Consider the following 24427-nt stretch of genomic DNA (forward strand, 5'->3'; position numbering starts at 1 on the left):
ACCCTTCCCCCTGGGGCAGTAGTCCATTCACACACCCCAGTACAGCCACTCTGTTGCCCACACGGGATTACAATGAGTGTCAACTTGTTTTGTATGAATAGGGCCAGAGGTATTCCCTGGTAAAACTCAGGGCCCTATGTATAATTGTCACTGTTGCATTGTTTGGGATGACACAGTACCATGTACTTTTATAGTCCCCTTCTCCAATTCTAATCTAATATATACGGTTTATAGATTAGCATCTATTTATATATTGCAAATGTATTATTTATATAAGTTATGAATGTTATATATTTAATATATGGTTTGACCTCGTGATATTTCAAGACTGAATCCATGTACCAACCATTGTCGAATAATTATTCTCCGTAGAGAGGTTAGCCTGGGTGCCAGTCTGCTTGGTGCCAGTCTGCTTGGTGCCAGTCTGCTTGGTGCCAGTCTGCAGGATGCCAGTCTGCTTGGTGCCAGTCTGCTTGGTGCCAGTCTGCTTGGTGCCAGTCTGCTGGATGCCAGTCTGCTGGATGCCAGTCTGCTGGATGCCAGTCTGCTTGGTGCCAGACTGCTTGGTGCTAGTCTGCTGGATGCCAGTCTGCTTGGTGCCAGTCTGCTTGGTGCCAGTCTGCTTGGTGCCAGTCTGCTTGGCGCCAGTCTGCTGGATGCCAGTCTGTATCTGCTCTCTTGCTATCTCCTTATGGAATTGTTGTGCCATGTTTGGCTCGGCAATGACAGAAAGGGAGTTGGCAAGATCACAAACAGATCTGGGACCAGGATATAGTAGAAGGGTATAGTAGTTTCTCTAGTCTGAGTGTAAAGTTCCCATGCTTGTATTGGCAGATTGACTCAATGGTTGGCTGCATTATTAAACTCAACATCCTCTTATACCAAGCTATTCTAATGACCCATTCAAACAGTCTGCATCTAAAAAAGCACCTTATTCAGTATATATTGATAGACCTGTGGTCAAAAGTAGTGCACTATATAGGGACTAAGGTTCTGTTTAGCGTGCAGCCCTAGAATGATTTATAGAGGTTGAAATTAAAAAGTAACAGATGTTTTGGGAGTGCGAAATAATGGTGATTAACCTCTCATCGCCTGCAGTTGGTCATTTAGACAGAGGGGGGCAGCAGACTGCACTGTATATTCACCTGCTACTGGTATTAGCGCCACTCTGCTGGGTCTGTGAGCATGTGACTGCATGACTGTTGCTTTCACTTTGAGTTTGAGCTATTTCCAAAGTCTTGAGTAGATCCACAACACCTCAGAACAGGAGTTTTTGTAGAACACATGTTTCTTTATTACTTACATCATGTAATATGGACAGTGCCAGTCAAAGGTTTGGACACACCAACTCATTCAAGGGTTTTTCTTTATTTTTACTATTTTCTACATTGTAGAATAATAGTGAAGACATCACAACTATGAAATAATATGGAATCATGTAGTAACCAAAAAAGTGTTAAATAAATCAAAATATACTTTATAATTAGCATTCTTCAAAGTAGGCACCCTTTGCCTTGATGACAGCTTTGCACACTCTTGGCATTCTCTCAAATAGCTTCATGAGGTAGTCACCTGGAATGCATTTCAATTTACAGGTGTGCCTCGTTAAAAGTTAATTTGTGGAATTTCTTTCCTTCTTAATGCGTTTGAGCCAATCAGTTGTGTTGTGACAAGGTAGGGTTGGTATACAGAAGATAGCCCTTCTTGGTAAAAGTCCAGGTCTAACCCTAACCCTGAGTCCAAATTTGAGATTTTGGGTTCCAACCGCTGTGTCTTTGTGAGACACAGAGTAGGTGAACGGATGATCTCTGCGTGTGTGGTTCCCACCTTGAAGCATGGAGGAGGAGGTGTGATGGTGTGGGGGCGCTTTGCAGTGATTTATTTAGAATTCAAGGCATACTTAACCAGCATGGCTACCACAGCATTCTGCAGCGATACGCCATCCCATCTGGTTTGCACTTAGTGGGACTGTCGTTTGCTTTTTAACAACCCAACACACCTCCAGGCTGTGTAAGGGCTATTTGACCAAGAAGGAGAGTGATGGAGTGATGCATCAGATGACTTGGCCTCCACAATCACCCGACCTCAACCCAATTGAGATGGTTTGAGATGAGTTGGACCGCAGAGTGAAGGAAAAGCAGCCAACAAGTGCTCAGCATATGTGGGAACTCCTTCAAGACGGTTGGAAAAGCATTCCAGGTGAAGCTGGTTGATAGAATGCCAAGAGTGTGCAAAGCTGTCATCAAGGCAAAGGGTGGCTACTTAAACACTTTTTTGGTTACTACATGATTCCATATGTGTTATGTGATAGTTTTGATGTCTTCGCTATTATTCTACAATGTAGAAAATAGTAAAAAATAATGAAAAAAAACAATTGAATGAGTAGGTACTGTATGTTTTCTTTTCACAATGATCATGGTTAAATATGCCTGCTCTAGAGATACTGTAAATGAATAGATTATTTATGAACTTCGGTTCATGGTGTGGTTCACACTTCAACTATTTATGTAGGATTTCTTTGTTTTCATTTTCACATACAATCTTCCCCCTATTGTTAAGAATTCCAAAAAAGTTGACCATGTTGAAAGATAACTGTCCTCAACACTCTCAAACTGTTACATAACATTGTCTTCTAATTGAAGCTCCCCCTTCTTTCCTCCCCCTCCTCATCTTTAGCCCTGCCCCTTGATTACTTTGAAGTGCACAGCTACCTAGAAAACCCAGGACTACACTATGTGCTTTGTAACCTTGGGGGCGGCAGCAGGAAAATGCTTAGAGTTGTAAACAGGCTCTCCACTTACAGTTGAAGTCGGAAGTTTACATACACATTAGCCAAATACATTTAAACTCAGGTTTCACAATTCTTGACATTTAATCATAAAATTCCATGTCTAAGGTCAGTTAGGATCACCACTTTATTTTAAGAATGTGAAATGTCAGAATAATAGCAGAGAGAATGATTTATTTCAGCTTTTATTTTTTTTCGTCACATTCCCAGCGGGTCAGAAGTGTACATACACTCAATTAGTATTTGTAGCGTTGCCTTTAAATTGTTTAACTAAATGTTTCGGGTAGCCTTCCACAAGCTTCCCACAATAATTTGGGTGAATTTGGGCCCATTCCTCCTGACAGAGCTTGTGTAACTGAGTCAGGTTTGTAGGACTCCTTGCTCACACAGACTTTTTCAGTTCTGCCCACACATTTTCTATAGGATTGAGGTCAGGGCTTTGTGATGGCCACTCCAATACCTTGACTTTGTTGTCCTTAAGCCATTTTGCCACAACTTTGAAAGTATGCTTGGGGTCATTGTCCATTTGGAAGACCCATTTGCGACCAAGCTTTAACTGACGTCTTGAGATGTTGCTTCAATATATCCACATACTTTTCTTCCCTCATGATGCAATCTATTGTGTGAAGTGCACCAGTCCCTCCTGCAGCAAAACACCCCCACAACATGATGCTGCCACCCCGTGCGTCACGGTTGGGATGGTGTTCTTCGGCTTGCAAGCCTCCCCCTTTTTCTTCCAAGCATAACGATGGTCATTATGGTCAAAAAGTTATAATTTTGTTTTATCAGACCAGAGGATATTTCTCCAAATAGTACAATCTTAGTCCCCATGTGCATTTTCAAACCGTAGTCTGTCTTTTTTAAGCTGGTTTTGAAGCAGTGGCTTCTTCCTTTCTGAGCGGCCTTTCAGGTTATGTCGATATACTGTAGGACTCGTTTTACTGTGGATATAGATACTTTTGTACCTGTTTCCTCCAGCATCTCCACAAGGTGCTTTGCTGTTGTTCTGGGATTGATTTGCACTTTTCGCACCAAAGTATGTTCATCTCTAGGAGACAGAATGTGTCTCCTTCCTGAGCGGTATGACAGCTGTGTGGTCCCATGGTGTTTATACTTCCGTACTATTGTATGTACAGATGAACGTGGTGCCTTCAGGCGTTTGGAAATTGCTCCCAAGGATGAACCAGACTTGTGGAGGTCTACAATTGTTTTTCTGAGGTCTTGGCTGATTTCTTTTGATTTTCCCATGTCAAGCAGAGGCACTGAGTTTGAAGGTAGGCCTTGAAATATATCCACAGGTACATCTCCAATGGAATCAAATGATGTAAATTAGCCTATCAGAAGTTTCTAAAGCCATGACATAATTTTCTGAAATTTTCCAAGCTGTTTAACTTAGGTTATGTAAACTTCTGACCCACTGGAATTGTGATACAGTGAATTATAAGTGAAATAATCTGTCTGTAAACAATTGTTGGAAAAATGACTTGTGTCATGCACAAAGTAGATGTCCTAACCGACTTGCCCAAACTATAGTTAGTTAACAAGAAATTTGTTGGAGTGGTTGAAAAACAAGTTTTAATGACTCCAGCCGAAGTGTATGTAAACTTCCGACTTCAACTGTACATATGAAGTGGGGAAACCAGAATGTAAACATTAATAAGGTTCTTGACACCGAGTGATGTAGATCAATTGGTGGTAATGTTTTTTCATTGCCAGGTCTCCTTTGAAAGAGAGGTATTTTGATCTCAATGGGACAACCTGGTAAAGGAAAGGTTCAATACAAACCACCAACTGAGGTATGAGTACAAACTACCATGACATTCGCTACATACTGTATTCTTCTGTTTAACCAGTCATCAAAACATGTTTTCACTCCCATACAGGTTAGATGGTCAATTGGCCATGAAGTTGAGTACACACATACTAAATGGAAAGAACATTACCTCTCTTAATGTCGTTTGACATGAGAAATGAACCCAAAAGTTCAAGACAATTTCCCCCGGACTATGTTGCTATCTATGGACTACAGGCTTACCTTGTTGCATAAGAAGACTAAGGGAGAAATAGAGAGAGAATGTAACTGAGCAATATAGAGAGAAATTAGGGAGAGAGAAAGAGAGAGTCAGGGGAGAGAGGGAGAAAAGAAAAGTGGCGGAGGGAGTCAGTCTTTCCCATTACCCTGTTGTGGACTGTTGGCTTTTCAGGGAAAGCCATAGGACCCAGCATGTTTTATTGTTAACGGTTCAGTGGCTTCCAAGGGAGCTTGCAGGACTTAAATCACTGCTTTTCACTGGGCTTCACTTTCTCCAACACCAGAGGAGGGCAGGGGGCCCGCAGGAGAAAGGCAGAGATGTTAGCCTTGCCCTTCTTAAGGGCTGATTTAGCTGTTTTTGCTCTCCCATCGAGCAGTGCAACGGCAAAAAAAAAGACAAATGTGAGTTTTCCGGGGGGGGGGTGGTTAAAGAGAACGGGAAAGCGAGACGGAGGGAGAAAACAGTTTATTTTGTGTGTCCTGGCAACTCTGGTTCCAATACCGGCCAATAGGACGATAGATGAATCGCATGCTGTAACCAGGAGCAACAGCACCTGGTTATTTATCAGCACTGAGATAGCTATAGGGGTTACCCTGAGGATAAGTTACATACCCCCTCTCCTCCTCTACCTCCATGCTTTCTCAGAGTCAAGCTACAGGACTAGAGGACATTCCTTAAGTTACAGGGACCTTCTCCCCAGTGACAATGGGCCATTTGTTGGTCCTCTGAGCCCAGCATCAAGGCTCCGGGCCTAGCTAGGAAGAGGCTGAACACTAGCCTAGTTTATACGTGGCACTAACATGGGTCCTTTGTCCTGATCTTGTACACATTCTGATTGTGCCCACATTTTTTGAAATATGTCAATACATGGTATTAAAATGTCTGATATCTGTCCACTGTGTCTGCATTGTGACCCGATTTCCTTGTGACACCCTTCGGCTAGGGAAATGATTTGACAGCTACAATATTTATTAATTTTAAGTCAAATGGTGATGCCATAAGTCAATGGTGTAAACTGTCAATGATTTAAGAAGATGGGATAATGATGATTTAATGGTTTCACTGTCCATATGTCTCTGCACTTGTAAGATATCCAGACACAAGGGGTGCCTACTGGCTTAGGTGGTCGGGAAGATCTGATACACATGCAGATCACAACGCATCTTTTAGTCGTCTACACCTGTCTGAAAACAATCAGAATGTGGAGAAGATCAGGACAAAGGATGCATGTTAGAGCCAGGTATAAACAGGGCTACTGGCTGCAGGGTGGGGAGATGAAGGGTGCTGGTGGAGGAGGGGAGGGGATTGCGGAGATTCAAGGGACGGAGGAGGGGTGATTGGGGAGGGGACTCAGCCCTGCCCTTGGGACATCCTGTAGCCTACCATGCTTTGTGAGAAACACCCATCAAGCTCTAAGTATGCATGATTTTAATCCACTGGCAGCTTGTAAAAATCTTAGTATTCTGGCACTGCAGATATGATTTCCTCCCGAGCGTCTATGATCATAGCTTCCTCCCAGTGTCCGGCTGTGGATCGGGATTTCCTAGCTGTGTGAAGTCACACACACTGTGGCGCCAGTCATGTTGCTCTTGGGACAATGGCGGTCATTGTTCTACGATTACGGCCCAATCACAACCAGGAAGTGAAGTGAAGTGCTCATTGGATGATTGATTGATTCAGCCAGCATGACAGCTCTGGGAGTAGTCCCGTGTAGCTCAGTTGGTAGAGCATGGCACTTGCACTGCCAGGGTTGTGGATTCGATTCCCACGGGGAACTAGTATGAAAATGTATGCACTCACAATTGTAACTTGCTCTGGATAAGAGCGTCTGCTGAATTATGCAAATGAAATACTGTAGGGAGATCATTATATGTGGACTAGATGGGTAAGGGATCAGATTTGGGTCAGTTGATTCAACTATAGGCCTACTCTAACAAGTAGTGCCAAACAGAATTGGCAATGATTCCTTTACTGTAGCCAATGACAAAATCTATCAAACATGAACTCAAATGTGTTTGCAATTGATTCAAATCAAGCCAAATTTGGCCGCAAAAGATTAGATGATTCTTTGAGAAAATGCTGAAAACCATCAGATTCCAACTGGCCCCGCCAGGGTTGGAGTCGCTTCCATTTCAATTGCAGTCAATTCAGAAAGTAAACCCAATTCCAAATGTTCCTCATTGAAGAGAATTGGAATTGTGTCATTTCAGTGTACTAAATTGACTGGAATTTTGCATTTTTCAAACACCTGAAACAGCTTTTTCCTGCAATCTGGAGCCATAATCATTATGCCTAATTCTGTGTAAAAAAATATGTCGATTTGTCTGCTTAGGTCATCTAAGCATACGACTTTACCTGTCTAATTGTAATTTTAATTAGGGTGTCATTCTGACTGTTGTAAATCACACATCTCAATATACTGCACTAACACGCCTATGATATTACATCCAATTTACAACACAGCACATGGGATCATAACACACATCATCAATACAGGCACATACCCTGGCATTATAATTAATACACAAATATCATGATATTATCATAAGGTACCAGATTACATTTAAACCAAGTATTTTTCTGCATATGTAAGCATACCGCTTGATCTGTCTGTATCCTAATTGGAGGCAATTTTTTTAAAGAACTAAAAATGCTTCTCTGTATCGCTGCTAAAATCTGGGTGAAAGATTGAAAGGAATGTGATTGTTATTCGGTATAATTTGTAATTGCTCGCTTTTCTAAAGTCTAGACAATAAAAAATATTATTCCGACAAAAATGTTTTATTAAAGATTGATAATATTCTAATGAGGTGTATCCTGTGTTTAAATTACATAACAAACAAGGTTTACCTACTGAACTGAACAATGCAATATGATTCAACACAAGACTAACGTATTATAAAGAATCAGGTGGATATTTTGGTAACGTTTTACTTAAAGCATTCACGTATACTGATGTCTAACTTGTTATAAGCACATATAAGCCTTTATAATGTTATTAACAAGGCCTATAATGCCATCTATCTTAAAACAAATGCACGTCTATGACTACAAGGAGAGGCATCACTGACTGTTAAACAAGTTCTAAGAAAAGGTCAATTACTGTCAGCTGGACAACTGTTGAAGGTAAAATATGAACCCACTGGGGGGGTCAGCCCGATATGAACTGTACCGTGGTTTTTACAGTACCGACTACCGAACCGCTAGAGCTTGAGGAACAACTTCCTCGGAATGCAGGAGTAGCCAAATCAATGGGCGTGACATAACGGTAACTGCCACCGGAGGAGGGGATGCGAGAAGAGACCTACGCATCACCCGGCACCGGACACCTCTCGCGCGCACACCATCCAGAATTTAAATATTCCGCCCGCACTCTCACTACTATAGTATTCAAGGCGCGACTCGAACTATAACAGAAAACAGGTGGAAAGGAGATAGACAAGCAAAACCTTTTCACAACTCAGAGATTGTGTTTACTGATTCCGCTATTCTGCCGCGTAAAAGGGACATAGGTAGATATACCTAATTGGAAGTATAACGACAGCAGGTGTAGTGAGAAAGGGTGGGCAGCAAGATAACCGTAGCCTTTAGACACACGCACCCAAAGGATTCTTCGTTTTTTCGCCAACAGAAACGTATTTATTTAGGAATCAAAATAATCCACAAAATCTTATTTTTTTTCAAGATGGCAAACTCGGGAATTCAACTTTTAGGATTCGCCCTGTCACTCGTCGGTGTTATTGCACTGATCGTGGGGACCATTCTGCCACAGTGGAAGATGTCTGCGTACATAGGAGACAACATCATAACGGCGGTTGCCATGTACCAAGGATTATGGATGTCATGCGCTTTTCAGAGCACAGGGCAGCTCCAATGTAAAATATACGACTCGATCCTGCAGCTCGACAGTAAGTATAGATGCTTTAAAGTGGCAATCAGAAGTTGAAACAATAAGAAAGCGATCCCGGCCCCTGTTTTGGTAAAAAGCTGATGGATGTGGCTGGAGAGATACACCCACTCTCAAATTCATAGACAGAGCTATGGATACAAGGACTGACCATCCATGATATCAACATTATAGTTTTAAGCATGTTTCAAGGTTATATAGTGTTTGTTTGGGTTTTCTTTGTTTACATTATTGGAGTAAAACGATGTTATATTTTGGGTTCTGATGGGGTAGGACAGTTGAAGTAAGCTCATGAGGCAGTTATAAGTTATAGTCTTCAAGAATCAATGGGTACACATCATCATGAATTTATAAATTCCAAAAAGGGAAGTAGCAACTGCAGATTGCCAGTTTAAGCAAAATATAAAATGTATGCCATGCTTATTTTTTCTTCCAATGTCTGTGACTATATGTGCATCCTGTGCAGCACTTTGTTGTATATCCACTATTATCTAATTATCAAAGGAGAATTTCTGGGAAGTTGGTGACTTCACTTGTGTCAGGAAGTCTCATGTTGTACCAGTAAATAGTATTGATTGACGGGTGATACAGGTGAGCAGACACCTGAGACGGTCAGCTGAGGTTCCCCACACTCCCCTTTATGGTGTAGTGCATCCTCAATATAGCACATTGGTGCTGCTGATAAAGGTGTTGGCTCAGAGCTGTTAGTCAGTCATTGGCCCTCATGGTTATCATTTAGTAGCACCCTTCGTGTTAACATACAGTGGGTTATTGTTAACTTCTGGCACCCTCTCACCAACCTCCCCACCCACCTCCACCCCTCTCTGCTGTATATTCTCACATGGCTGGGCCGCTCCACCCCCTAAGCAGGCCCCTGCCCATTCATCACCCACTGTTCCCTGGCATAGAGAGGGGACTGGGGGCTGGCTGGGGCTCCAGATGCCAGAGACGACTTGGTCCTAACGACCTAACAGTAAACAACCAGAAGAATACAGAACACAGGAGTAGCCATGACGACAGCAGCACAGTACCCTGTACAGGAATTGTACCTCCTCCTCCCCCCACTTCGGTTCGCCCCAAACCCTTAGGGCACCATGATGACGAGAACCAGGGTGTGATTTGATATAACTCCCCATCTACTCCTGTTGGTTTCTCTGGTCATTGTTGTTGGTGTGAGGGGTTTCATTGAACAGAGAGGCTTGTTCAGATTCAGAACACTTGGGGGGGGGTTAACTTGTTGTAACTGCACCTGCTGACAGAGGGCAGGTTTGGGGGTTATTGGAACGGTACAGGGGGTGGGGTACAGAGGTGATGGGGTGATATTCCATGGTAGCCCCAATTTGCATGCTGGTGAAAGGACCCTCATTGTGTGTTTAAAGTACAGCAGAAGATTAGTATTTCTTCCTTCCTCTCTCCTCATCACCCTCTTCCCCTCTCCGCCTCCCTCTCTCCTCCCTCTCCTCCCCACCCACAGTTGCCTTCTCTCCCACCCCCATCCTCAAATCCTATTTTATTGGTCATGTACACATATTTAGCAGATGTTATTGTGGGTGTAGCAAAAATGCTTGTGTTCCTATCCCCAAAAGTGCAGTAGCATCTAACAATTCACATCAATACACACCAATCTAAAAGTAAAAGAAAGCTACTCTCCCCTTCTCTCCTTCCCTCCCTCCCTTTCTCATGGATGGAGGGTTGTGTTTGTGAGCTCAGGGATGGCTTGGACTGGCACAGACTGGTTCAGGGTGGACCAAGGAGGTACTCTCCCTCTCTGTCTCCCACCCTCTGTCAGTTTTAGGAGGGAGGTGACAGATTAGGGTGTCCTGACAGTAGCTTTCACTGCCCCCTTCCTCTCAACAAAAGCAGATGGAAGAGAGAGAGCATGAAAGAGAGAGAGACAGAGAGAGAAAGGGAGAGAGAGGGGGAGGGAGAGGAAGGGTGTATCTCAGGGTTTCTCATCCAGGAAAAACACACATTAAAGTATCCTGTCAGCGCACATTAAACCCCAGTGATCCATTGAGCTGTGTTTATACAGTCACTTTTTTAAAATCCAATACTTTGTGAACACCATACTGTATATGATCCACGGTTGGGGTTGGATTGTGTTGATAATGCATATTTTATATTTGTTCACAACTTTTGCTTACTTGCTGATAAAAAACAAAAGTTTATTAATTGACATTTGCAATATATCCTCCATGCCTATAAATGAAAGCTTTCTAAACAATATCGTTCTATAACTAACTGTACCATCTCTCTCTCTCTCTCTCTCTCTCTCTCTCTCTCTCTCTCTCTCTCTGTCTCTGTCTCTGTCTCTCTCTCTCTCTCTCTCTCTCTCACACACACACACACCCTCCCTCATTCTCTCACTATCTTGCTACTCCTTTCCCTCCTCTCCCTTATCCCTCTCTCGCTCCCCTCCCTGGTGTTTGTGTGTGTGTGTCTTAGGTGCTCTCCAGGCCACCCGTGCCCTGATGATCGTTGGCATCATCGTATCCATCGCTGGGCTGGGCGTGGCCACTATGGGCATGAAGTGTACCACCTGCGGAGGGAACAACAAAGTGCGCAAGTCTCGGACCGCCATGACTGGAGGCATCATCCTACTGATTGGAGGTGAGAGAGGGAGGGAGAGAAAGAGAGAGAGAGATCAGGAGAATCACCACAAACATGTTATTTTTTAGGGTCCAGAGTTTTCCCCACATGATTAAATGACTTGGTCATGAAAATCTCAGGGCCCTACTTTTGTAAAAAAAATCATTCTAAACCGGTCTGAAATCCATGCTCATTAGATCACTTGATCATTCTGGTCCATACCAGGAGCTATAGAAAGAGATCAAGAGAATCACCACACTCAGTTGGTCACCATTATAAATGAGGGGTTTGTTCCTCTGGCTGGCCACCAGCTGCTCTCCCACTCATCTAAACCTGGCAAAGGCCTTCGGGTCAAAAAGTTGCACAATAAAAGTCCCACTCATCTACCTAGGTTCCCCTGGAGATCAAAGAGGGAGAGAATGGGCACGTTTTACTGACTGTGGCTATTACTCTGACACTATTCCCTATTTAGTGCACTCCTTTTCACTAGTCAAATGTCACTGGTCACTGGTGGTCATATTAAGGGAACTATATAGGGAATAAGGTGTCATTTGGGATACAGATTGTTACTGTTATATAAGAGGTCATTAGAAACTCTCATAGAACAATGCCAGTAAAAAGCTAATGGGTCTCAGAGTAGAAAAAAATATGTACTAGACTACCTGCAATTTTACAGGTCTAAAGTGTCTCAGAGAAGGAGTGCTGATCTAAGATCAGTTTTGCCTTTTAGATTATAATGAACGAACTAGCATGCAATCTTAGATCATGTGAAAACTCTTATAGGACAATGGCAGTATGGTTGGGGGGGAGGGGGGATTTAATAGCTAGCCGCCCATTGACTTCTTGAGAAGTGTTTGGCTCCCCTCTCTCAAATATGTATTGATGATACCTGAATGTACTGATCTGCCATTGTCCGATAGCGCTTCAATTCCTCCTGCAATGATCTGTCTCATATTTCGCAAAGCGTAATGGGATAGCTCTAAAGTAGTCCTGCTACAATGGGCTATCATACCATTACCTAGGTAACTTTGTCTGCTGAACCCCATTTATGCCTCAAAACCGTCTCAATTAATCTAAGCTAAAACAACAACTCTGTCAATAATAGGGCTGTTGCAGTCATGACATTTTGTCAGCCGTTGATTGTCAAGCCAATAGCTGCCGGTCTCATGGTAATTGCCTGTTAATTAACATAAAAATGTTTAGCATCTCCTAGCTTCCACGCATAGCCTATAAACCACTGATGCAGACCTTTGGAATGTCTACATTAACATTAAGTATAATAAATCAATTTAATATAGCCTACACCATCACAATAAAACCATTATTTATTTTAGACAGGTCTAAAGAAACATGACATGAAGAAAATGTAGTCTATTTCAGAAGAACAGAATAGCATGCCCTGACGTTATGTTAGGTCCTCATCTGGCTATGCCATATGGCTGTGGGATACACTAGTTCATTTAGCAGACAAGATTGGCTTAGAATTCTGTGGCAAAATAGTATGAAGAACACAATTGAAAAAAGCTGAATAAAATAGAAAGGATATTTTCTCCAAATGATTTCAGAGGGAGTGTGCACATGTGGCTATTCTATTTTGAGCGGGTAACAAAGAAATAGGTTCTCCAAATACTTCATTTAGAGTTATTTATGCACCTTTAGTTGTGATTCAAACGTTGGGCTATATGTTTTGATTTTTCATACTGTACATTCCAAGGCTGCATGATGTGACTCTAATGATGATTTGAAAAAAGTCTCATGAAAGGCATGAGCTCTGCTTTGTTTCTTGCACAGGCTGCACACACTTCATCAGTCTCTCATTCACAATTTGACAAGCACTTGATAATATTCTCACCAAGCCTTGAATTTCCCGGCAGCATCCTTGTGTGGCTGTTTTGCCCTGGGGCTGAATATAATAATTATAATTCCCTTCTCCCGGCTGCTAATCGCTGTTCTCCTAAGCACCTCTCACTCACATGGCTCTCTCAGAGATCTCAATTCTTATTAGCCAATGCCCGTTGCGTGATCGGGTCCATTTCACAGGCATCTTAGCTTCGAAGTAGGCTACAAGTGGAGACAGACACATCAGGGACGCAACTGCGCATTTCCTTCTTATCTCATTCCGAGGAGCATATTCAAGATGTTAGAAGAACTGTCCACATTTACTTTTCATCAGCCAACAAGATAAGTAGGCCTAACAAACAGCAAAAGCACTAACCTATGTCAAATCAAATCAAATGTATTTATATAGCCCTTCGTACATCAACTGATATCTCAAAGTGCTGTACAGAAACACAGCCTAAAACCCCAAACAGCAAGCAATGCAGGTGTAGAAGCACGGTGGCTAGGAAAAACTCCCTAGAAAGGCCAAAACCTAGGAAGAAACCTAGAGAGGAACCAGGCTATGTGGGGTGGCCAGTCCTCTTCTGGCTGTGCCAGGTGGAGATTATAACAGAACATGGCCAAGATGTTCAAATGTTCATAAATGACCAGCATGGTCCAATAATAATAAGGCAGAACAGTTGAAACTGGAGCAGCAGCACGGCCAGGTGGACTGGGGACAGCAAGGAGTCATCATGTCAGGTAGTCCTGAGGCATGGTCCTAGGGCTCAGGTCCTCCGAGAGAGAGAAAGAAAGAGAGAAAGAGAGAATTAGAGAGAGCACACTTAAATTCACACAGGACACTGAATAGGACAGGAGAAGTACTCCAGATATAACAAACTGACCCTAGCCCCCCGACACATAAACTACTGCAGCATAAATACTGGAGGCTGAGACAGGAGGGGTCAGGAGACACTGTGGCCCCATCCGAGGACACCCCCGGACAGGGCCAAACAGGAAGTATATAACCCCACCCACTTTGCCAAAGCACAGCCCCCACACCACTAGAGGGATATCTTCAACCACCAACTTACCATCCTGAGACAAGGCCGAGTATATCCCACAAAGATCTCCGCCACGGCACAACCCAAGGGGGGGCGCCAACCCAGACAGGAAGATCACATCAGTGACTCAACCCACTCAAGTGACGCACCCCTCCTAGGGACGGTATGAAAGAGCCCCAGTAAGCCAGTGACTCAGCCCCTGTAATAGGGTTAGAGGCAGAGAATCCCAGTGGAAAGAGGGGAACCGGCCAGGCAGAGACAGCAAGGGCGGTTCGTTGCTCCAGAGCCTTTCCGTTCACCTTCACACTCCTGGGCCAGACTACACTCAATCATATGACCCACTGAAGAGATGAGTCTTCAGTAAAGACTTAAAGGTTGAGACCGAGTTTGCGTCTCTTACATGGGTAGGCAGACCATTCCATAAAAATTGAGCTCTATAGGAGAAAGCCCTGCCTCCAGCTGTTTGCTTAGAAATTCTAGGGACAATTGGGAGGCCTGCGTCTTGTGACCGTAGGTATGTGTAGGTATGTACGGCAGGACCAAATCAGAGAGATAGCAGTAAAACCTTGAAATCAGCCCTTGCCTTGACAGGAAGCCAGTGTAGGGAGGCTAGCACTGGAGTAATATGATCAAATTTTTTGGTTCTAGTCAGGATTTTAGCAGCCGTATTTAGCACTAACTGAAGTTTATTTAGTGCTTTATCCGGGTAGCCGGAAAGTAGAGCATTACAGTAGTCTAACCTAGAAGTGACAAAACCATGGATAAATTTTTCTGCATCATTTTTGGACAGAAAGTTTCTGATTTTTGCAATGTTACGTAGATGGAAAAAAGCTGTCCTTGAAATGGTCTTGATATGTTCTTCAAAAGAGAGATCAGGGTCCAGAGTAACGCCGATGTCCTTCACAGTTGTATTTGAGACGACTGTACAACCATTAAGATTAATTGTCAGATTCAAGAGAAGATCTCTTTGTTTCTTGGGACCTAGAACAAGCATCTCTGTTTTGTCAGAGTTTAAAAGTAGAACGTTTGCAGCCATCCACTTCCTTATGTCTGAAACACATGCTTCTAGCGAGGACAATTTTGGGGCTTCACCATGTTTCATTGAAATGTACAGCTGTGTGTCATCCGCATAGCAGTGAAAGTTAACATTATGTTTTCGAATGACATCCCCAAGAGGTAAAATATATAGTGAAAACAATAGTGGTCCTAAAACGGAACCTTGAGGAACACCGAAATTTACAGTTGATTTGTCAGAGGACAAACCATTCACAGAGACAAACTGATATCTTTCCGACAGATAAGATCTAAACCAGGCCAGAACTTGTCCGTGTAGACCAATTTGGGTTTCCAATCTCTCCAAAAGAATGTGGTGATCGATGGTATCAAAAGCAGCACTAAGGTCTAGGAGCACGAGGACAGATGCAGAGCCTCGGTCCGATGCCATTAAAATGTCATTTACCACCTTCACAAGTGCCGTCTCAGTGCTATGATGGGGTCTAAAACCAGACTGAAGCATTTCGTATACATTGTTTGTCTTCTGGAAGGCAGTGAGTTGCTGCGCAATGTGTCCATCTACTATCCCCATAGTACATAAGTTTACCTATTCTATTGGTTCTGTGTGAGAAATAAATATTCCAAACATACTCTTGGACAGTTGTGAGATGCGACGGTAGCGTCCCACCTGGCCAACATCCGGTGAAATTGCAGAACGCGAAATTCAAATGACACTATTAGAAATATTTAACTTTCATAAAATTTAAAGTGTAATACATCAAAATAAAGCTTAACGTCTTGGTAATCCAGCCACGGTGTCAAATTTCAAAAAGGCTTTATGGCGAAAGCAAACCATGCAATTATCTGGGGACAGCACCACGCATACAAACACATGAAAAACATATTTCAACCAGGCAGGTGCGACATGAAAGTCAGAAATAGCGATATAAAAAATGTCTTAACTTTTTTTGAAAACTCTGTTTATTACATTTTACACAGAAGACAACACACAGCAATATAAATAATATATTCAACTCAGAGAGCACAACACATCTCTCACCCAATATTTATAAGATGGGGTGCTGCCATTTTCCAGTTCTGTAATATTAGCCGTCTAGCTAAAAGAGTTGTATAAGCAACAGTGTCCAACTGGATTCTTGACAGGGGGGTACCTATGGGCAGTACTCCAAAAAGGGGAGACGGATCTATAACAGTGTCATATATATCAGTGAAACTTTTAAATATTAATTCCCAGAAACCTGACAGTTTATGACAGCCCCAAAACATATGCAACAGTGTGGCTGGTTCCATTTTACATCTGACACAGGCAGGATCAAAATCAGAGAATATTCTTCCAAGTTTGGCCCCGGACCAGTGGATACAGTGAACCACCTTGAATTGAATGAGGCTGTGTCTCGTGCTAAAAGAGGAAGAATGCACCCTGTGCAGCACAGATTCCCAGGTGTCTTCCCCAAGTTCCTCCCCCAAATCCTTTTCCCATCGAGGCTTTAAAGGAACCAAAGAAGGGTTCTGTAAGTCATGAATGGTTGCATATACATCTGAAATTGCGCCCCTAGGAAGCTTGTTCAGCTCAAAGATGCTCTCTATAGCTGTATTCGCAGGCCTATGGGGAAATTCAGGTGTGTTAGCTCTGACAAAGTTCCCAGTCTGGAGATTGCGGAAAAAGTGGGATTGGGGGAGGTTGAACTTGTCCTGTAGCTGAGCAAAAGAGGTAAATGTATCATCAAATAATAATTGGGCTAGTGAGGAGAGGCCTAGTGAGTGCCAGATGGCAAAGCCCCATCATTCAAAGATGGAGGAAATAAAATGTTCTGATTGATTGGGCCTGATAGAGAAAAGCCTCGGAGGCTAAAGGCTAAAAGGAACTGATTCCAAATTTTAAGAGACTGCTTTACAATTGGGTTGACACACCTTTTGCCTAGGGACACTGGGAGAGACGAGCACAACACAGAAGAAAGTGCAGCAGGTTTACACGATTCAGACTCCATCTGGACCCAGAGTGGTCTAGGGCCAGTAGGGTCAGTCTGCAGCCAGTACAGAAGGGCTCTGAAATTTGCAGCCCAATAGTATGTCTGAAAATCTGGTAGAGCTTAAACCCCCCAATGCCTTAGGCTTCTGTAAATGTTTTCTACCAATCCGTGGTACGTTGCCATCCCAAATAAAATACATGAATGTTTGATCCAGTGAATTAAAAAAAGATTTTGGAATAAAAATGGGTAAACATTGAAATAAATATAAAAATTTGGGCAACACATTCATTTTAATGACATTAATCCTTCCGATAAGAGAGAAAGGTAGCGAATTCCAAAAAGTAAAAGATTATTTCAAACTGTCTACTAGAGCAACAAAGTTTTCCTGAAACAAATTTGAATATTTCCTTGTCACTTTAACTCCCAAGTAGGTGAATTGATCCCGGACAATCCTAAACTGAAAACTTGTAAAAGAGCACTTTAAAGCAGCCTTATTTACAGGAAAAAGCTCACTCTTGCCTAGATTCAGCTTGTACCCTGAGATTGATCCAAACTTTTTAAGAACAGATAAGGCACATGGGAATGAGGTATCAGGGTTAGAGATAACAAAAGGAGGTTGTCAGCATATAACAAGACTTTCTGCTCTAAGCCCGTCCTAATTATTCCTTGAATGGCATCATTAGAGCATAGTGCAATAGCGAGAGGCTCGATTGCCAAAGCAAACAACAGGGGGGAGAGTGGACAACCCTGTCTGGAACCGCGGTGCAAGGGAAAATAGTCATAGGACAAGTTGTTAGTCCGTACCGAAGCCATGGGGGAAAAATAAAGAATCTTTATCCACGCAATGAATTTGGGGCCAAAGCCAAATCTATTAAGGTCAGCTGTTAGGTAATCCCACTCAACGCGGTCAAAAGCTTTTTCTGCATCAACTGAGACCACCACCTGACGCTGGGGAGTACAGTATATTCATAAGGCGCCTAATATTGAAAAACAAATGCCTATTTCTCATAAAGCCAGTGTAACGGATGTGAAACGGCTAGCTTGGTTAGCGGTGGTGCGCGCTAAATAGCGTTTCAATCTGTGACGTCACTTGCTCTGAGACCTTGAAGTAGCTCTGCAAGGGCCGCGGCTTTTGTGGAGCGATGGGTAACGATGCTTTGTGGGTGACTGTTGTTGATGTGTGCAGAGGGTCCCTGGTTCGCGCCCGGGTATGGGCGAGGGGACGGTCTAAAGTTATACTGTTACACCAGTCTGGTCAGGGTGTATTACCTGGTGCAGCGAGCCTTCCATAAGGATGGCTAAAAGCTTGGCTAGGATTTTGTAATCACAGTTTAAAAGCGAGATTGGGCGACAGGATCCACATTCCAGGGGGTCTTTGTTTTTCTTTAATAGTAAAATTGAAGCCTGATAAAGACTAGGTGGTATCTTTGAGGTATTAACGCACTATGCAAATAATCGAGACAAGAATGGGCAAAGCAGACCAGAAAACATTCTGTAAAATTTGGTTGGAAAACTGTCCGGACTCGGTGATTTACCACTTTTCATTGCGGACACTGCTGTTGCAATCTCCTCAGGTGTAAATTCTTCTTCTAGACAGTCATGGGAGTCTGTATCAATTGAAGGCATATTCAAGCCATTAAAGAAGGAATCAATCAGCAAAGGGTCTTGAGGGGATTCATAGGTGTATAGCGCAGAGTAAAATTGTTTGAATTGATCATTGATCTCTTTATGTATAACTGTGTGGAATTAAAATGCCTTAACTTTGATGATCTTCTTCCGTTGGCACTCCAAATGGTCCCAGTTACATCACAAATGGTCCTTTTGTTCGATAATGTTCATCTTTATATCCATAAAAACTCAGTTTAGCTGGCGTGCTTCAGTCAACTAATCCACCCAGTTTCCTTCCATCAAAATGCATACAAAATGAATCCCAAACATTACTAATAAACTTTTCCAAACAAGTCAAATAATGTTTATAATCAAACCTTAGGTACCCTTATACGTACATAAACGATACAATTTAAGACGTTGAATCGTTATTGTCTTTACCGGAGAAAAATACCACGCGCATGGAAACACTACAGCCAAAATGGGAGCCACCTAGAAAAACTACAATTTCTGGCTCATTTTTCCAAAAACCATCCTGAAACTCTTTCTAAAGACTGTTGACATCTAGTGGAAGCCCTAGGAACTGCAATCTGGGAGGACTTGGCTTTGTAATTAAAATGATAGCCATTGAAAATAGAGGTAGGCTGGGGTTGTCCTCTGGGTTTTCGCCTGCCATATCAGTTATTTTATACTCACAGACAGAATTTTAACAGTTTTAGAAACTTTAGAGTGTTTTCTATCCAAATCCACCAATATATGCATATCCTAGCTTCTGGGCCTGAGTAACAGGCAGTTTACTTTGGGAACGCTTTTCATCTGGAAGTCAAAATACTGCCCCCTACCCAAGAGAGGTTAATACAGCCACTCCCATCAAAAACCTTTTAATAGCAATTAGTCTGATGCAACAGATCAGAACATTGAGCTTAAAATGTTGATAAACTATTAGGCTATTTCTTCACATTGTAAGTGCAGAAATGCACGCACAGCAGTAGGCCATAAGTGCAAATGTTCCAAAATGCAATCAATTAGCAGGAAAACACTCTTCTCAAAATTGACCACAAGTGCAATTACGCATGGATGGTTATCATGCACCTGTCTCGGAACAGGGGCAGGGGAAAAAATAAATGTCATCTATGCACTTAAATAGCAAATGAGGGATACTTTTCCCGGGGTTCATTTTCATACCAGCCAGGTAGGCTATACTCCTGATGTAAAGCAAAGCAATGTGCTTAATGTTAGGAAAGTTGAGAAATAAATATAGTTGGCCTAGCCTATAGAAAGCTGATGGGATCCTCTTCTTTTTAATATAGGCCATCCAAACTCTGTTTTCTCACGCAATTGCATAGCCTATTGAAATATTGAGCAACATGAGCTCATGGGCTCTCATGAAGTGTTTTAATTAGATTTTTGATTACATTTGCATTGATGTCAGAGAGATTAGATGGACAATAGTGTGCTGAGTACCAGGCAGTTAGCAAGTTTGATGGGCTACTAATGACCAGCATCAGCATCATAGCTTGGAGAAGTCTAGTTACGTTGAGTAAACGGTCACATGGAATGTATGTGCCTGCCGTTGTGGTGGTAATACGGCCACCATAACAGACCTAGTCAATAATTCTGACGGTTTTTGGTGAGGAAGTCTTAGTCGCATCATTTTACATCTAGCAGAGGAGTTTGTGCTTTAACAAGCAGTATTTCTAAAGATTGACAATGTGCACGAAAGCTAGCTTAAATTTGTCCAACATTAGCTTGCTAGCTGAGCCAGTCACTTCATATAAAACAAATAATGGGATGCTGCTAACCAACCAGCTACATTGTGCTGCACACTCAATGCTGAATGCTTCCACCAAAGCTAGCTGTTTTCATGAGGCAGATGCGCTACCTGTTCTGTCTGTGCCCAGAATCAGATAACATTCCCTCCTACTTTTGAGGCAGCATGTCTACAACTTGAGGGTAATTAAACAAGCCAAGCAATCCGATTATGTCAGTAAGGTAGAGTCAGCTAGGTAGCTATGCCAGTAAGCTAGCTACAAGTTAGCTAACATTAAGCAGCTGCGGCACTTGCGGCTAACGTGCTTGCACATCATTTTACTAGGAGGTAGCCACCATTTTGTTTTTTCTCCCATTGCAATTGATGATTTAGCTAGCTATTCTGCCTATTTCATAGAGGATCAATGAAAGCGCAGTGACATCATAAATTAGGAAATATGTTTTCATATTTGAATGTCGGATGCTCTGGAATATTAAAATGTTAATATGAGTTACACATCCTACAAGACTGATCGGTTGAGGGATGAGCGTCACTTAGGAGTGACACCGTCTGACGTAAAACAATGCTGATCCCTCTCATCCCTCTTTATTTGTATGTGAATGTTTTTTCTTTCTCATTCAGCTCTGTGTGCAGTAGTGGCCTGTTCGTGGTTCGCTCACAATGTCATCCGGGCCTTCTATAACCCTTATACTCCTGTCAACACCAAGTAAGTCAAATTTATTTATAAAGCCCTTCTTACATCAGCTGATGTCACAAAGTGCTGTACAGAAACCCAGCCTAAAACCCCAAACAGCAAGCAATGCAGGTGTAGAAGCACGGTGGCTAGGAAAAACTCCCTAGAAAGGCCGGAACCTAGGAAGAAACCTAGAGAGGAACCAGGCTATGAGAGGTGGTCAGTCCTCTTCTGGCTGTGCCGAGTGGAGATTATAACAGAACAAGGCCAAGATGTTCATAGATGACCAGCAGGGTCAAATAATAATAATCACAGTGGTTGTAGAGGGTGCAACAGGTCAGCACCTCAGGAGTAAATGTCAGTTGGCTTTTCATAGCAGATCATTCAGAGTATCTCTACCGCTCTTGCTGTCTCTAGAGAGTTGAAAACAGCAGGTCTGGGACAAGGTAGCACGTCCGGTGAACAGGTCAGGGTTCCATAGCCGCAGGCAGAACAGTTGAATCTGGAAACAGCAGCACGACCAGGTGGACTGGGGACAGCAAGGAGTCATCAGGCCAGGTAGTCCTGAGGCAAGGTCCTAGGGCTCAGGGCCTCAGAAAGAAAGAAAGAAAGAAAGAAAGAAAGAAAGAAAGAAAGAAAGAAAGAAAGAAAGAAAGAGAAAGAAAAAGAAAGAGAATTAGAGAGAGCATACTTAAATTCAAACAGGATACCGGATAAGACAGGAGAAATACTCCAGATATAACAGACTGACCCTAGCCCCCCGACACATAAACTATTGCAGCATAAATACTGGAGGCTGAGACAGCCCTGGCTGCCTACACAATTCCTGATTTTTTTTTTAGGGCTACATTAACCTGTTTGCGGCCTTACAAAAAAAGATTGCAGTTTTTAAACTGCAGTAAAGTGTAGTAACTGCAGTCGACTGGTATTTTGGGCGCAGTAATTGCAGCATACTGCAGTTAAACTGCACTTTAACTGCAGTTATACTGCACTATGACTGCTATTTTTTTTTCGTAAGGGCGATAATGGACAAAACTATGTTTTATTATTGTAAGGCTATAGGGGCAACTTAAGGTGTAAAGTGTTACCGAAGAATGTAAGAACACTGCTCTAAAACCATGTCTCACTCTTCTCTCCCTCTCCCCACTCACAGGTTTGAGTTTGGAGCAGCCATCTTCATTGCCTGGGGAGGTTCTTTCCTGGATGTGCTGGGGGGAGCCATGCTGGCATCTTCCTGCCCCAGGAGTAAAAAGCCGGTGCCCAAATACCCCGCCATGAGTGGCGTGAGCGCCCGCTCCCCCCCCAGCAGCACCAAGGAGTATGTGTGAGTGCCCTCTACTGCCGATAACCGGAATAACAGAAGCTTGAATATGAAAGCGTTTGTACATGGAGTCGAACTTTACTAGTCTGTTGTACTTATGGGGTGAAATTTTTGATGCGCAAAAGAGCACAGATATGTATAAGAAATACCGTAAACTTCATTATATTCTGGCACCGTGATTTCATCTGAAATGTGTATTAAGGATGCGGTTATTTAACTAGAGTTTAGTAAACTGAGCAATGCATAAAGAGTAACGCATGAGTTTCAAATTGAACCAGCTGCCAGATTATAATGAGATTTACTGTAAAAGAAATTTGCACAGATCTGTGCTCTTTTGGACAGTGTAAATGTTGCCCATGAAGTTTGCATTTGGGGGGCATATAGAGATAGTATGACAGGATGACAAAAAAAGAAAGAATTACTGGATGTGAATATAGTTTTACAGAGGAGACCGCCCGACCCCCACCCCAACAAGACTCTATCATGCAGTAGTTTGTTTTTGAGTGACGTCTCTCACCCCCTCCCAACATTCCACAATTGTTTATGAGTTTATGAGTGGACCTCACAAATACACTGTAATTGGTTATTGGAAGCGCCTTATATTAACAGACCATGTCTTAGGGTGTATGTTCTCGTATTACACACACACACACACACACACACACACACACACACACACACACACACACACTTCTCGTATTACAGCCAAGATGCAGCATCATGGCAAACACTCTCACCCCCCTGTAAGAAACACTGTGCATTTAATTTAGCATTTCCATTGTAATTGAAGGTAATAAATTAAACTCGGTGTGGTGCTAAGGGCATACTTTTGGCACACTCAGGGGATAGCTATGTATGTATAATAGCAAAAGGGACTAGCGCGCCACCAGTTCTTTTATAATGGAGTTTTCTGTCGACGTGACTGTCACCAAGGACGTTCAACGTTCAAGCCAAGTGTTGACGTCACACTAATTGTGAGTGACTGCATACACTATGGTGAATCCCCAAGCAATTCACCACTGCACTCCAAAAGGGAGAGGGCTTTTCATACAGGCCTGCAATATACTCTATCCCATTATAAAATATCTTTCACCGCAGTCATTCTTAACAGGTGCCTTGACTATTACTAAGGAGTGTTTTTTATTTTATTACGGAAATACACAATATATATTATTATCATCAAAACAGGTTTTTATTTATGTGTTTGACCATTTGTTAATTACTCTGTATGAAGTCTTGCTCTGTTCTGATGTCCACACTAGTATTCTACTTAGGGCGGAGCAATATGTTTGGAATGCATTCTATATAGTATGCTAGTGTTGAGCTCTGATTGTAGCCTCTGTTTGTGTTTTAAATGTAGCAGAATATGGTAGTACCATTCCCAAGTGCTAGTGTAGCCTTGTGTCTCCAGTACAGTCTTGTGTTTTTGCTTTTAGCTTTAGACAGCATAAATAATATGTTATGTTTGATATTTGTGATCACTGAGAAAGCTCAACCATCCTGCCTTTGACTGAGAAGATGCTCAGCGGAATTTTAACCGTGGGTGCTTTTGTATTAGGTGATGTTGTAAGCATAGAAATACAATTATTAGATAGTAATAGTAACCAGATTACTAAATAGAAATGATATTTCTATGGTTGTAAGATGTCCAAAATGTTTCTAGAAATGTTTATTTTAATAAATGGCCATGTAGCTTACTACATAATACATGTTCTTCTACAATTTGTATATGTCGCCCATTTTTATTTTATTGAAAGGTTATCCAATGGTTCTTGTTTTCTCATAACAACAGTTAAAATGCAATGTTATACCTATCAATATCCCAATATGGAACATCTCTGATAATAAAATACACGACAGGAATATTATAC

At 42.4% G+C, this 24427-nt stretch overlaps 1 protein-coding gene and 1 non-coding gene across 2 annotated transcripts; both read left to right on the forward strand.

Annotated features, from left to right (window-relative positions):
• The first annotated feature begins 6525 nt into the window (after positions 1-6525).
• trnaa-ugc (transfer RNA alanine (anticodon UGC)) lies at positions 6526-6596 on the forward strand. Its single transcript has one exon. It is a non-coding gene; the product is annotated as a tRNA-Ala (tRNA).
• A 1487-nt stretch (positions 6597-8083) lies between these two features.
• On the forward strand, positions 8084-24426 carry LOC139378942 (claudin 7a). Its single transcript, XM_071121571.1, has 4 exons — positions 8084-8729; positions 11174-11338; positions 21184-21268; positions 22389-24426. Exons 1-4 carry the CDS (start codon positions 8507-8509, stop codon positions 22561-22563), a joined length of 648 nt encoding a protein of 215 aa, XP_070977672.1. The 5' UTR covers positions 8084-8506; the 3' UTR covers positions 22564-24426.
• Position 24427: the final 1 nt, after the last annotated feature.

This window comes from Oncorhynchus clarkii, chromosome 21 (genome assembly GCF_045791955.1).
Source record: "Oncorhynchus clarkii lewisi isolate Uvic-CL-2024 chromosome 21, UVic_Ocla_1.0, whole genome shotgun sequence".
NCBI lineage: Eukaryota > Metazoa > Chordata > Actinopteri > Salmoniformes > Salmonidae > Oncorhynchus > Oncorhynchus clarkii.